The sequence below is a fragment of the Bidens hawaiensis genome, unplaced genomic scaffold, assembly GCF_021521415.1.
Source record: "Bidens hawaiensis isolate Kalapana, Puna unplaced genomic scaffold, B.hawaiensis_p1.1 tig00012189_1, whole genome shotgun sequence".
NCBI classification, from domain to species: Eukaryota; Viridiplantae; Streptophyta; class Magnoliopsida; order Asterales; family Asteraceae; genus Bidens; species Bidens hawaiensis.
Window position 1 is genome coordinate 29865 of NW_027491984.1, and position 16477 is coordinate 46341.

Below are 16477 nucleotides of genomic sequence, written 5' to 3' on the forward strand. Positions count from 1 at the left end.
ATTAACACTGTATTAACTATCTTAGTAATAACTACAAAGAAAACTTAGATCCAAATATAGCTTATATTAAAACAAAGAGGGATTAACATAAATAAATTGAAGTATATAAAATTGTAAACATCGTATACACATATGCATACTGTTTTAAACATATTAAGTCAGTTTTACCACCTTCATGTACGATTTTCCTAAAAGTAAACGTCAAATGCCTTACTTTTCCCGTCGCAACACACGCTAGCTTTCAAACACGTAATGCATTTGATTCAACCCGCAACATCACGACGCATGAGTAAAAATACTTTGTCAAAAATAGTAAGTAAAAATCTTAGAATTTTATTAATTTCTTCAAGCAGAAGCTCTTCATGCAAGTCATTGCATGAATTACTAGTGTAACTCCTTTCATCAGCTGTCTTGTCCACTCAATGTGTTTCATGCATATCTCAATCCATGGCCATTGGAGCCATAACGTACATAACTTCACTTTAAAATCATTCAAAACTCTGCATTCATCTCCATACCCAGTCACCCTAATAACATAACAATATTATTATTATTATCAACCTTCAATACTAATGAAATTGCCCCAAAACAGCCTCTCTTCAACCGGTGGTGAACCCAAATCAGTTCTTGATATTCGCCGCAGTCCTGTAAACAGTACTGGTAATTTATTATCATCAAAACTGCCTGTGGAGAATTTAAAGTTTGAACATGGAGTGATGATGAATCAGGTTGAAGAATGGGATTCTGATTCTCTAATGAGAGAATTAGGGCTTTACGATGATTCCAACAAATCTTCTCTTGATTTACCCCAACTTCCTTTTCTTTATTCCGATTTCAATCCCAACCAAAATATATTTGACTTGATCAACATGAATCAAGACTACACTCCAAACGACTTTGATTTTAGGGACGACCTGACTCGCCTAGCCGAGTGCTTCGAAACGCAGTCGTTTCAGCTCGCGCAAGCAATACTTGCGCGGCTCAATCAACGACTGCGTTCACCCAACGGAAAACCGCTCCAGCGAGCCGCGTTTTATTTCAAAGAAGCGCTTCAGGAGCGGTTCAACGGCTCGACTCGAAGCTATAAGACTTGCACGTCGTATGAAATTATACAGACGATTAAAGCGTACCGGACGTTCTCCACCGTCTCTCCGATTCCGTTGTTTTCTAGCTTTACTGCTAATCAAGCGATCCTTGATGCGGTGGACGGTGCGATGATCGTCCACGTCATCGATTTCGACGTCGGTCTAGGCGGTCAATGGGCGTCGTTCATGAAAGCGGTTGCGGAGAAGGCGGAAGCTCAGAAGATTACCTCGCCCGCGGTGAGAATCACCGCGGTGGTACCGGAAGCGTATGAGCTGGAATCCAGATTGATCCGAGACAATCTGTACCAATTCGCTAGCGAATTGAAGTTACGCTTCACTATCGAGTTCGTGTCAGTTCGTGAATTCGAATTCGCTTCGTTTAACACTATCAAGTTAATGAGCGGAGAGAAAACTGCTGTACTTCTTTCGCCTTCGGTTTTCAGACGAATAGGTTCAGGTTTTGTTAACGATATCTATCGAGTGTCGCCTAACATTGTAGTATATATCGATGGCGAATTGAACGGATGCGGAGCTTCGTTTTTTAGTAAAGAGGTGATCGACGGTTTGGAATTGTACACGACGATACTGGAATCGTTAGAGGTGGCGAACATTGGTGGTGGAGGTGACTGGATCAGGAGTATTGAGATGTTCGTGTTGCTGCCGAAGATAATGGCGATGGTGGAGGACGGCGGGCTGCGTGTGAGTCCGTGGCGGGAGGCGTTCGGTAGGGCGGGGCTGCGGCCGGTGGGGATGAGCCAGTTTGCTGACTTCCAGGCGGAGTGTTTGGTCCGGCGAGTACAGGTCAGGGGGTTTCATGTTGTGAAGCAACATGCAGAGATGATGCTTTGTTGGCATGATAGGCCACTTGTTGCCACGTCAGTGTGGAGGTTTTAACTAATTGGTAATTATCAGTAATTTAGTATAGGTGTATGTCGACGTAGGTAATAATATTGGTACGTATTCGGTATTCATGTCATTTTGGTATAGAGAGGTTTGAGGGGGTTGGAATAATACTTGCCACTTTTGGATAATTGATCATGTTTATCGATTTAGAACCCTGTTTAAGTAAACGTTTATGCGTGTTTGATTCATAAAATTTGTTACAGACAGTGATATATCAAGATTACATTTTTTCCTCGTGTTACCGTCATTACCACTGAAGATAACATTTCTAAACAATAAACATAAATGTCAATCTTTGGAACACTACATAAGATAGTTGAAAGCTTGAAACCTATGAATACGTCAAGCTTGAAATCAGCTAATGCGCGCCTTTGTGTCTTGTGCTAGATATGAATTTGTTCAGGACCTTTACAATTAACTTATGGCACTTGTAAGCATCCCTTAATTCTTCTAACGACTATAATTTTACAGTTGGTTTATCTGTTTTTTTATTCCAGAGTTTGAATCAGTTTAGCAAAATTTGGAAGTAGATGAATAACTCTAAGGAAGTCGTTGAATCTATTTTTGATTCTGATCATCAAACCTACGAAGATGCTTCTAGTTTAGTTTGGGTAAAAATCAATAGATCCTCACCATAGTGGGGCAAAAGTGAACAGAAAGAAACGTCATCGTAAGATTAACATAAAGGGTTGTTGAATTTCGATTTCAATTGTCCAACGAGCGAAAATCAAAATACAGATGATTAGTTTTGGAAAAAAAGGTATTTGATTTAGAGGTATGATCAACTGTAAGTTCCTATAGAGAAAATAGAGTGTTAGAATCTTTGAATTACCTGTAACGTACAAAAAATGATGCCCTGAGTTTACCACCATTTTGATGTTTTAAACAAGTTCATTTGATCTCAAAAGGCAAAATTCAAACACGTATACAATGAAAATTTAATCAATTGACAACCAAATTTCAAGTTGCATTTGCGCCAGATATGCTCTTTCGTTACACAAAGTATTTCTATCGAAAACGGAACTTTACGCTAGATCAATAGACCAGCATAGCATGAAAAGATTCACAGGATTGCATTAGCTCCCTCATGGCATAAAATTTTAATTATATCGAATGGACAGAAGCGGCAAGTCTTTGCACAAAAATTATCAGCTTTTGAATCGATTAATACAGGTTAACCCAAAACAAGATTCGTTTAATAAATGGGAACACATTCTGTTTATATAAACCCAAGTTTATTAACTGAGAATTATAGACTACAAAATGCAATTAAAAGAACAAAATAGATCTAGGTTAGTGTAATTATTTTTTAACTATTACTAAATCCCGTATTCATATCCGCAAATGAACATTAACACAAATGGAACAGGATTGAGTTTGAAAAATGCTTATTGGCTTATGTGCTTTATCAAAAAGCCATTTTGAAAAGCCAGGATTTGGGACTTTTAGAAGATTGCTTTTTAACCATTTCGAAAAGTTAAAATAAGAAAGTTTTTTGTGATTGCCAAATACATTTAAATTTTTTGGTTGTTTGAAAACACCAATTAATCAATAAGCATTTTCCAAACTCAATCCCCAACATGCTCTAATTGTGTCCAACTTTTTTTTTTGAACGGCCAATTTATTAGATAACAAGGACTAACAAGTAGCTAGCCCTCAAAAAAGTGAACACCAAAATTACATCACCACAAAATTTAGACCTAGATACAACATTAATCAAAACTAAACTTACACCAATCTTCCCATTCGAGCCCCACCATTTCCCCCCTATTCTTCACCCATAAGAAACGAATTACGCTTGATGTCTTCTTTTAGCCTTCTTATTGATACTTGCGTCTTGTTGAACAATGTTTCGTTTCTCGTCTTCCACAAGCACCAACATGCCGTTAAGATGATCGATTGAATTGCTTTCCTCCTTCTATCACGGGCTCGTACATTTGCGTGCTCCTTTAGGAGGTCTCTAACTGAAAAAGCATAAACTGGTGGTATCCCACACCAACTACTTATGAATTGCCAAACAACCGAGGCTACATAGCATGATATGAGTACATGTTCCACCGATTCCAATACGTCCTCGCATAAAGGGCAAATATTTGTACTTTCTAGAAACGCTCTTTTATGTAGCTCGTCTGATGTAGGTAGTCTCTCCATTTCTGCTTTCCACCCAAAAAGATTTACCTTTAGAGGTACCCATGTATTCCATTCCATGACAAATACATTGGTTATGTTGCTGCCATTTTTGACCATTGACCTGCAAGACTCGGTAGAAAAAATACCATCATCATCATGGCACCAGTTCCATTCATCTTCTCCCTGCCCAAGGACCATACCCGGAAGTATGTCTAGGCAGCCCCAAAGTTCTTGTACCTCTTCATATGTTGACGGTTCTCTAGCATCCATCTCCAACCTTCTAAGGATGAACCACCATGCGTTTTTTCCCATAAAGAACACCGTTTGAACTTTTCTAACTTAAATAAAGCTGGGAATTTTAAACACAGAGGCATGTCTCCATTCCATCTATCCAACCAAAAAATCGTGTTCTTTCCATTTCCCGGTTTTACTTTAATACTTGCATTTAATGATTCATTTCGGTTGATGAACACTCCATTAATCTTGACTATATTACTCCACACACTTGATGAAATGGACAAGCTCGGAATAGGATTGGTACTACGTGAGTTAAAATGTATACCGTTTATTACACGCCGCCATAACCTCTCCGGTTGTGTTTTAAACTTCCTCCACCATTTAGCAAAGAGGCTCAAGTTTATATCTCGTAACAATCCAATCCCGAATTTTTAACAAAAATAAATATATAGGTCGTATGTATGCTCTCTTATTCAACCTGCCAACCAAACATGATTGACACCCCTAAAACTGAACAGAGCACAAATTTTTCAATAAAAATATGAAACAATGCAAAGCAAGGCAACGCAAGTCATGGCATGGAGAAGAAATCTGGCCTACCAAGAAATGATTAGACAAATACTCATGATATGGCTATAATATTAATTGAACAAATAATATGAGCACATAATTCTGACCTAATTCCTAGTATAACTTTAATTTGTATAACATCATCAGAACCAGAGATTCTACATATTAAAGATTTAGAGCTGTTACAGTTAACTTTGTAAACGACTTCCTCGATCAATCCTAAAAACAAAATCCCTTTGAAAATCATTGTTGACCTAATTGTATAACTAACTTTCTCGTCAACTCTCACCTTCATTAATTTGAGATTCAAGATGTGCATCCAGTTTTGACACAGCTTCAAATCCAATAAACCTGGTTAACTCATCCTGTCCAGCAAACATAAACCATGAAAAAAATCACGTGACACGATGCGAAATGCTAAATAAATTTAACTCGCGAAAGTGACAGAAACCTTTACTGAATCATTTTCAGTTGTAAGTTTCCCACATTCCTCAGAAAGCCTCCGCAACTCATCCCTAAGTGAGTGATTCTCATTATTCAATGTCTCTACTCTTGCTTGTAGCTCTTCACACTCAGCCTGAATAAAGAAAAAACATATTATTAAAACACGGTCAGATCATATATGTTTATATATGTTCACTTTACATCATTTCCTATGTTATTATAGAATACGCATTTATTTTTGTAGCAGTAAGTATATATTTACATTACCTGCTTGCGCAGCCTAGATCTTCTAGCTGACTCCCGGTTGGATTGCTTCCTTTTTTGCCTTTTCAATTCACGTTCGTCCTGTTATAAAGTGGTAACCATTGATTTTGAGGTTTATAGGTAATAAATCAGCAAACAATTGAGTTTTTGTATACCTGCATCCACTGATCAGCCATTATTGGTGGTGGGCCCACTGGTTGTGACACACCAGAATGATTTGGCTGCATTTTCATAGACCCCGATCCGGTAGGTGGGCTCCACAGGTCCATCCCCATATTAAGATTGGTAGCAGGCATTGATGTCGGAACATTGGGTCCAGAGTTGTTTCGCGCATTCGCTGCATAAATGAAATTTTAAAATACGGTAAATTATTAAGTATGCACATAAATAATAAAACTAAGGTAAAAGTCTGTTGAATTACCATCTGCAAGCATCTGATGGAAGCTTCCCTTTTTGCCTCCAGAATAATCCTGTTGGTTATCCTGATCGCTTGCATCAGATGAACCGTTATTTCCACTTTCAGCACTGTTTATGTGATGAGTTAAACAACCAGCATGATAAAATCTACGATAACTAATTAAATGAATATGAATTTTAAGGTTTAAAACCTTTGTGTGCCGCCGTCATTCCCTGAACTTGAAGCTGTCTTCGCACTCTCTCCAGTCCTGGCACCAACCGAATTGCCATTCCCTCGAGTTCCCTTTGACTTTTTGTTGACCGTGTCCTTCCCATTGGAGGCCTTTGTTTCCATTTCTGTGTTTGGCTGCACAGTGCCAGGTGGCATACTAGGATGACCATAAACTCCTGCTGGTGGGTATACAGAAGGGTACGGAACGTGGGCCCCGTAAGGTGGCATCATAGGATGCTGAAATAATATTACATAAAATAAACTATTTAGTAATATGCCAGTTGTTGCACACCATACGCATGATGCATATTAATATTTTGCATGTTTAACGATAAAAAAAACCTGGCCTCCCCATATATACGGATGAGGAGCTGAAGATGTAACGGTTGAAGCATAGAAAGGCGGAGCAGCTCCAGAGCCATAATAAGCCTGAACAAAAAAATGTAACTAATTGTTATAATAATCTATTTCAGCAAAAATTTATTAAGTCATGGTTATAACTTATAACATGCACCTGCATAGCGGCTGACCAATCTGGATATGCGGGTGGTGGGGGTGTATCCTGTAGTTAAAGAGAGTGAGATAACTTTGTATGATACACACAGAAGGGTTATTATGATTTTACGCAAGGAATAAGCAAACCTGAGTTGAAGTTGATTTGGTATGTTTGGCAGGTGAGCTTTCTTCTCCAGTCCCCATGAAGCTTCAGGATGAGATATTAATATGCAGCCGATATTTATTAAAAATCTAAAGGCTTTTTATGTCTTTGTAATATAACCAAGAAGCACCTGCATAAATCAAGTATAATGAAGATTTCATTGTCATCACATAAGTGACGCAATAGGTAAAAGAAAGTGGATAAAGTACGAACAGCTAAATAATGAAGGTAAAGTATTAGCCAGTGTAGTAATGAGAACTTGTAGTACTGTTACATGTACCAAAATTAAGATTCTTAGCTTAGTATGAATAATAAAATGAAGAATATGCTATAACAATATCAAAACTATATAAAATACAGTTTGATTAGAGATAAATTCACTTGAACAGCATCTGGAGCACCAATAATGCACAGAAATCACTTATATTTCCACGTGGCTGCAAGTTTTTATTTTGGGCCACAAAAACACAGAACCTGTCGTACAAACACGATACAGATCTAGAGACACGTCAACCATTTGATTTTCTTTAGTTAGTTGATCTTGGTTAAAAAAACCAACTCTATAGATAACACTTTTTTCAAATATCTGTTTTAACTGTCAATACTTTGATTAGTAATCATTTATGTTTAACAGTATTAAATTGCATTCCAAAAGTCGTTCTTAATGTTCTTGTTTGGAAAACAATGTTTCTCTAAAATTGAAAATTTTGTTATTTTTAAACCAGGATGAGTGAACCGACTAATGGATTTCTAATAAGTGACTTATTAACAAATAAATTTGTCCAAGATGATGTCAAAAACTGATTTTGAAAATGCACCAGGGGAAAAGATAATAAACGGGCATGACACTGTTTAAAATTTAAAAGTGTCCAACCATCCATGTATGCTTTTCACCACTAAATGGTACATAGCAGCGAAAAAAAAACTACAGTACAGATTAGAGAGCTATATTAGGCTATTAGCATTCTTTTTTTCTTTGTCCATATTTCAGGTAATTAAGTTCATTGGATAGAACATAAAAAAGTTTAAGCTGTAGTTTGTCTAAATCGAGATCAGACTTATTTAGATTTCACAGTTTACCAATACTTGCAGATATGAAACCATCAATTTTTCTTTAACTTCTTCTCTCTATGTTCATTTATATATATATATATATATATATATATGTTAAACTAAAGATGTATGTTCAACAACAAGAAGCATCCTATATATTAATTAAATAAATAAACATTCATATTAAAAAGATCCCCTGAAGAGAGGTTTTTTTGGCTCTTGTGTGTTAAACTTGGTGAGCATTTGGGCTTTAGTCAACAATGACTATTACCTGTTATTTGTGTTTTCAGTAAACATATCAATATCAACCAAATCTAGTTTCTTTGAAATACGTGAATTGCCGGTCTGCAAGGCTAAAACCCTAAGCTATACTACCAGTAATATACAGAATCAACGTTTATTGGTGAAAAGAATCATAATTCAAACTCCCTAAGTAAGCTGATTTAAAAATATATGATAGCAATCGGATTTAGAAGAACAATTGATGAAAACAGAAAGAATTAGATAGAGAGAGTGTGACCTGTTGTAGCGGCGATTTAAACGGATAATAAATAAATTACGAGAGAGATCCGGCGGTGAGGTGATCGGGGATGGGATGAGTAGGGTTACACGTCAGGTGTTATAATTATAGTTATATTGTAACACGCTATGACTAACTTATGTCTTAATTAAGAAGATCAACCAAGTAAGAAAACGTCAATCATAAACAAGATAAGCATATCGTTAATAATGATTAAAATATATAATTATAATGATAAACAAAACAAATATAAAAGATTACTAATTATGAGACTACTAACTCTCTAACTTTTATTTATGCATCTAACCTTTATTTACCGACTCTCTAACTTTTATTTATGTAAACTAACATTTATTATGCACACTAACTTTTATTCATGTACTAACGTTTACGCTAACAAGTTCGTTATTATTATTATTGGGCACACTAATTTTACATCTTATTTAATAGATTATCATTTATATCTCATTTATTCTTTATTACTTACAAATTTTTTTTATATCTATACAAATAATTTATATAAATAACCGTTGATGAAACAATCATATAACCGTTATAAAATTTTCAATTCTTTCACAAATACAAAAATTTTCATCTTAGGAATACTCAAGATAATATTTTGAAAGATCCTCCATCCATTATTGATGTTAAGCACCATAATGTTGATAGTCTTATTGTTTTTAATTTGTAATCTCCTGTAAGACCCCGGTGTCCTACAGTGGTGTTGGATTTACTCATAAAAATAGTTCTAAATATCAATGTGAATTAAACTTTTCGCGGAATATAAAAACATCAAACATTCAGTACAAAATATTAAAATCATAACTTTAAACTTTCAAATTATCTTAACATAAAACGTCATAACTTTTCTTCACTAGATGCCAGTCAGCTCAGTCCATGCCATGTGCCCCCCTCAAGCCAGCTCATTCATCCTATTTGCCTGCGTGCATACTAAAAGTCAGCTACGCTGAATGAGTTCTAGTTAATCAGGCAACATATATTACATTCATATATATACACACACACACACACACACACACACTAGTAGGTACCCGCGCGATGCGGCGACAACTACAATATGTTTTCGGGTACTCTCGTGATATATTGGATAGTTCTAGTGGTGCACAAAATACCTGGTTCCGCCCCGACCGGAACTGGTTCCTACCTGTACCCGACCCGCATGTAGGACCAAGAATAGTATTTCTCCCCGAAGTTGTACCCGGAACCGATGGAACCGGAAATACCCAGTCAAACACGACCCTACCCGAAACCAAAAAAACGGTGAAACCGGTCAAATACCCGATTATGCACAGAACCGGTTCATACCCGGTTCCTAAAAATACCCAGTTTATGCAACTCTATATAATTCATTGACCACATCCGACTTGTGTAATGTAATGAAAACTATACATTAAACATACACACATATAAACCAATTATTATGCAGCAAAAAAGAAAATTCATGGATTCAAAATATATATACATACATCATATTATCTATACTACTTTACACACATTATGTATACATACAGTTAACCGGGTTATTTAGGCTATATTTGATAGATCGTGTTCATGTGTTATCCTTTCATTCGTCTTTATCCGTAAGATCAGTTGACTGCATGCAAACAAATACATAAGAAATGGTGTTCATGTGTTATCCTTCCATTCGTCTTTATCCGTAGGATCAGTTGACTGCATACAAACAAATACATAAGAAATGGTGTGATGGAGCATAGTAAATCTGTTTTTCAACACAAAAATTAAACTCAGCACACCCAAGCCTAAGCTGAGCTCGAGTTTGAAAAACTAACGAGCCAAGCTCAAGCCCTCATAAGTCAAAATGAGCCCTAGTGTGTTAGACTTAAAACTTTTAGAACGATACATCTAAAATTGACCATTCACCAGCATATTGTAAAAGCAACACGTTAACGGGCCTAAATAATTAATTTCTAAAACTTACATGGACTGAAGTAGAGGTGTACAAAGAAAACAGTTCAGAACCGATTAACCAGAAACCGAACCAAACCATGGGTTCGTATAGCGGTTTGGGTATTTTACAATCAAACCGGTTTAAAAAAAGTCTCAACTACGCATGCAGCTGACACAATTTCAGCACTTCCTTTCTCGTGTATATGAACTTCATGATCTGATTGCAAAAAAGGTAAACATTTAACAATAACCCAAAAACACATATTTCAAAAATTATAATAAAAAACAAATAAATTTACCAATTTCACAGTAACACCGCCTCATTTCTTTTCTCTGAATTGAATGGGAATGCATGAACTATTGTTGACTCCGACCTCACGACATCGAAATTCATTCCAAGCTGCATAATATTTACATATTACAACGCCCTATTAAAAATTTATAGGATGTGCAAGACATGATGGAGACATTGATATATAACAAATAAAAATTAAAAAAAAGCACTCACGTGATGGAGATCTAGAAACATCAACATTCTCAACACCCTATCAAAAATTTAGAAAACAACATTATAAAATATATCGTTAATAAAAAAAAAGTTTTTGAACAGTTTAAAAAAACGTTTATTATTTATCAAGTTCTCATTTGGTATTGTTTCAGTTCAAATTTTTGGTTGTTTATTATGTTTAAATTTTTTGGTTTTTAAATTTGGATTTTTAGTTCCGATTTGGTTTCAGTTTATTCGGTTTTTTGGTTCAGTTTCAGATTTTGGATTCGATTCTATTATTTTTTTCTAGTTATTGACTCGCTACGGTTTTAGTCTTTTTAGTTTTTGATATTGTTTTTTTTTCTTTTTGTTTGGGTTAGATTTTTTAATTTCAGTACTTCAGTTTCCGTTTATTCGGTTTTCAGTTTCATCTTTTAAGCTTCATTTTAGTTCGCTTTCAGTTTATTCAATATATGGTTTTGGTTCGGTTTTAATTTTTTGTTACGTTTCGGTTTCCCTTTTTTCTAGATTTTTATTTCGGTTTATTTGGTTTTGATTCGGTTCAATTCTTTTGGTAGCTGGTTTAGTAGCAGTTTGGTTTCAGATTTTTTGGAATTCAGATTCAGATTTTAGTTTCTTTTCGGTTTCATTTTTTTCGTGTTTTTTAACTTTGGTTTTGTTTCATTTCAGTTTCGCTTTTTTATATTTGCTTCAGTTCGGTTTCGGTTTTGTAAAACAAAGGGTTAGAGTTCTTACCAGTCTTTAATTGTTACGGAATGATGAATGGGCAATGTAGTTCTTGGAATTCGGATTCAGACTTTAGTTTCTTTTCGGTTTCATTATTTTTCGTTTTTTAAAATTTGGTTTTGTTTCATTTCAGTTTTGCTTTTTTATATTTGCTTCAGTTCGGTTTCAGTTTTTGTAAAACAAAGGGTTAGAGTTCTTACCAGTCCCTTTGTTGCAGCTCTAATGCTTCAAGATTGACTTTTGCTTCAATATAGTTAGCCTCGTCTGTTCATTTAAATATCTCGAGAGTTCGTCCTCCTTTAGTTTCTAAAAATGGAATGCAAAACTGCACGTAAACTAACGAAACAATCACAGGCAGTATATGATCAGTCTCGCATGAGAATGATCATTTACCCTTTGTGTAAAAAACCTTCATAAGCCATTTGTAATTGCTATAATCAGTCTCGCAATTCAAATTATGGCTATAAATAGTTAAATCATCACTGAAACAGTTTCAACCCGATAAAAATCATGCATGAGAATGGGTTTTATAATTTTTATCCTACGGTTTAATATTATTCTTTCAACAATTTCCCTTAATATGTTTAGGACAAAATATTACTTGTGGTATGGTACCTAAACTAAACATGTCTCCTCTTCAGTAAGTTAACAACTGATATAGTCAAATTGGTGGTTGTATTTTGGTCCTCCTGTTAAAACAGATAAATCAAAGTGCAATCAATTAATCCTTATTAGCCCACATAATATTAAAAAAAAATCATTTAGTTAATACTTCAGTACTATCAACAAACTCTGCAAAATCCAAATGATTTTCTAATTCAAGCCTAATAAACATCATTCAAAAACATCTTCAGCCTGCATAAACAATCATTATCACATCAAACATCAATTCAAAAATGAAGTTTCAACCACATCAAACATGAAAATTCAATCAAATTAAACATTAATTCAAATTTTTACCAACTAAACTAATCTACATCACTACTTTCTTTGAAGATTTACAAGTGCCATATAAGATTTTGTAATGTTCATACCATGGTGGTAGAAGTCATCCTTTTAGAACCGCATCGCCGTGCAGCTAAAAGTGACACTTGAAAAGGATGCATCACTTGTTCTCCTCGCAGTGCAGCTAATTAACAATTCAGGTCTAAACATGCCCCCAACGCATTAGATAAACATGTTACATTTACTGTATATATATTACAGTTAATTAAAATTATGAAATTGTACCCGAATACTTCAATACTCAGCGCAGTGTATGGATTGTAAGGATGCTAAAGCAATCCAATACAAATGATAAGTTTAATAAAATGTGCAGTGGCTTAACAATCCAATACAAATGATGCTAAAACAAATTCCACACAAAGTACATACCTCTATATTACTGTCTCATTATAAATTTGGCAGGTCTGCAACATGCAAGACATTTCCACATCTTCTGATTAAAGAGGAATCATATCCTTTTCTTCTCCATATCGTACCATGAACTAAAAGACAAATTCTTAGTGCTTTTTTGCAAAATCCAGCTTATAGATAATACCATGCTTCCCCGATTAAAGCGCAACAACTGATGACCCAGAACACGAATTATGGTCACCCCTTTTCTGAATCAAAGTACCACCATCTGTGACCAAAAGAGCTATGTTGCCCATTATTTAAACCCAATGCATAGGCCCTGTCATAAATAGAACCCGACCTGCCATCGTTTTTATAGATAAGACCAGTCAATTTAGGACTGCAAGTTTTGTTTTGTTTTTCAAAAAGTAATTAAAGTGATTGCAAGTTTTGCATCACCGCTTGTTTAAGATTTAATACATTGGAATTTGATACAAACATAAAAAACAAAATTTGTAATTTTGTCTTTTATATACAATATTAATTACTATGAAACATATATTTAATAAGGCTCATTTAGATTCATGAGCCAACTCGAACTCCATAAGTAAATTCAGGCTCAGACTCGTTTATTAAACAAATTTATTTTTTGGCTCGAGCTCGTTTGTTTTAATGTTTTCATCAAACATCAATAACACAAAATTAAACAAAACAAAAACATAAGCTACCCATGAGTGTAAATTAAAATCTGAACATGTCCCTTGCTTCTCGAGTAATCACGATCAAAACCTGTGATCATATAAATTAAATCAACATGAAGAACAAATGATAACTAAACACAATTGAGAAACATGAGTTAGTTTATTTACCTGTTTGAAAAAGAATTACAATGAATCAATGATGAGAATCGAATGAATCCGATAATAGCCTACCGGGCTGGCCCATGAGTTCAACTGCTGAATTTGTAATAAACACGCCATCCTCTTTAGATAAACTATTTAATTTGAAACTATATTAAAAACTTTTTTTTTTCATTTTTGTTTCAGCAAACCTAAATTCCACTCATTACAACCACAACTAACCATTAATGATCAATCAAATATTGTGTTTCTTGATTGAAAATTCGATTATCTGTGTTTGTTTAATTTAATTTAAAATTGAATATCAGTCTTATAGATAAGTGAAAACATTCATTTTAAAATGTATGGGTATCAAATAAAATTGCACATAAAGAAAAAAGAACGAAATGATGATATACAAACCACCGAGTTTCTTTGGCATGAATTTGTGAAATGACAAAACACCACTAAATCTACTCAAGTATGTATTGATAATCCATATATGGCTAAACTTTGAGCAGATTGATGGTCATTTATTTTTCATTTTATGACTTCTGATGTTACAAATCTATAATCAGGAAATGAATATAATATTTATATGATTTACAAAAAGGGTGAATTTAATTTTCAATTAATAATTTAATGTTCGAGTTGAGTAGAAACTTGAGACCGGATGATCGGGTAATTTGTGAGATGCACTCTAATTGAACCACATACATGTGAAAATCATTGACAACATCAATTAATAAATCGTTTCAAGATTGGCGTAGTGCACTAATGATAATAAACCTAAAATTACTAAATTACCTGAAGAACATATACAGCAGTCCTGCAACATGAGAATTGCGTTCAAAAATCAAAGATTAACTATACATAGACCCTTAAATTGAGCAAACCAAAACAATATCAAAGCATCCAAACGTATATTACCTCAAGAAATCAATGTGTATCCTAATGGTCTCCCAGTGCCTGAGATGCACCATCAAAACAGACCGCATACCGGAGCGTGACCTAAACCTAGCTTGGTCAGAAAAATAACACAAAGATCGGGTCTTAATAGGTATTGATTGACTCAGAAACCCTACTCCAGGTATATGTTTTACCTTATTCGTCAAACCAGAACGATTGTCGTCGATTTCACAGCTGGAACCCTACCGCTGCTGTCACCGTCGATTTTCAAAGGTTCCACCACCGTGGTTGGTTGCTCACTTCGCCGGCAGCACTAAAGAACAAAACAATCGAACAACAGAGCCACTGAACAGCCCGGCATATGTGGCGGTCGATGACGACAGTCAAGTCAACATATTAGATGGTGGCGCACCCATGGTTTTGGGTCATCCGAGAATGCGAACCCCTACGGTGATAAACGCAAATGAAGAGAGAGAGGATTCAAAGCTCTAGGGTGGCTGTAGTCATTTGATGGAGAAGTGAGACGATTAGGGTTTGGGAATTGTGAAGAAGGAGACAGACAATACCTTGGTTTTGGTTATGATGTTTTGAAATTTGATTCTCTTTAAATTCCCCCATTCATGTCCACTCCTTTATACCAATCTAGTCTTTATGCTTTGACGGATTGTACAATATGCATGAAGAGTTGCACAACTCTTAAAATTAAGAGTTTTTGGTAAAATTACCATATCGTCCTTCCTATATGTATTTTAATATTGTATATATGTATATGTGTCCGTAGATACATATTATATACTTAACTTGCTTCTTCGATTCATACATACATACATACACACATATATAATTCTATACTTTCATACTTGCACTCTTTCTTACTTTCATTCTTTCATACCTTCTTGTTTTAGCTTACATATAACATTCGCAGATATTATTAGGGTCTGCAACCCTTTGTCCTTCGCATAATTTAGAAGAGTCTGCAACTCTTTAACCTTTGCAGAATTTAGAAGAGTCTGCAACCCCTTAACCTTTGCAGAATTTAGAAGAGTCTGCAACCCTTTAACCTTCGCAGAATTTAGAAGAGTCTACAACCCTTTAAGCATACAACCATACAAACCATACAACCATACACATCTTGCCATACAACCATACATTCTTTACTATACATGCATTATATATATATATATATATTCATAAACATCTACATATATACTCCTAACCTTTAATTATACATTCGTTTAATATCATTCATATATCTTTCATAAGACATTCATATAGCATAAACTTACCACTTAAGGTAAGTGTATTAACTAACACATAGGAGTATGAACATAGCCCCAAAAAACATAACAGAGAAAAGGGGCTAGAAACTCACCTGAGTCCTGTTACGTTCACCGTTAATATTTATTCCTTTATTTTGCTGTGCACGACTAACTGTTTAATAAACATGATATCAAATAGCTCTCTAGCCATTCTTAACTGTCTTCTTAATTAGTCTTAAGCGTCTAAGTCGGTTTTAATTCATTGATCTTTAACCGGTTAGTTAATTGTTATTCATTGACCCCTTTAAGGTATCTTTCATTAATTAATAAAGTTAGAGGGCTACATTGTAATCAATCCATTTTCTTCTAAGTCTAGGGAAGTTTCTGACATTTGTTCAAACTTCATTCGTTATCCAGTTCCTTAACGAATGCGGCTCATTCGTTGCTTCTTAACGAGTGTGTTCTTTCATAACGAATGGA

The 16477-nt window shown here is 34.9% G+C and overlaps 2 protein-coding genes and 1 pseudogene across 2 annotated transcripts; 1 reads left to right on the top strand and 2 right to left on the bottom strand.

Moving 5' to 3' along the window:
• The first annotated feature begins 552 nt into the window (after positions 1-552).
• LOC143540316 (scarecrow-like protein 15 pseudogene) lies at positions 553-2013 on the top strand (annotated as a pseudogene).
• Positions 2014-3755: 1742 nt separating this feature from the next.
• LOC143540314 (uncharacterized) lies at positions 3756-4430 on the bottom strand. Its single transcript, XM_077033413.1, has one exon. It carries the CDS (start codon positions 4428-4430, stop codon positions 3756-3758), a length of 675 nt encoding a protein of 224 aa, XP_076889528.1.
• Positions 4431-5015: 585 nt separating this feature from the next.
• On the bottom strand, positions 5016-8524 carry LOC143540317 (G-box-binding factor 1-like). The gene is made up of 10 exons (XM_077033414.1): positions 8493-8524; positions 6904-7049; positions 6776-6823; positions 6604-6690; positions 6242-6498; positions 6055-6158; positions 5789-5970; positions 5637-5714; positions 5377-5502; positions 5016-5290 (listed from the first exon to the last, which is right to left on the bottom strand). Exons 2-10 carry the CDS (start codon positions 6958-6960, stop codon positions 5204-5206), a joined length of 1026 nt encoding a protein of 341 aa, XP_076889529.1. The 5' UTR covers positions 6961-7049; positions 8493-8524; the 3' UTR covers positions 5016-5203.
• Between the last annotated feature and the right edge of the window lie 7953 nt (positions 8525-16477).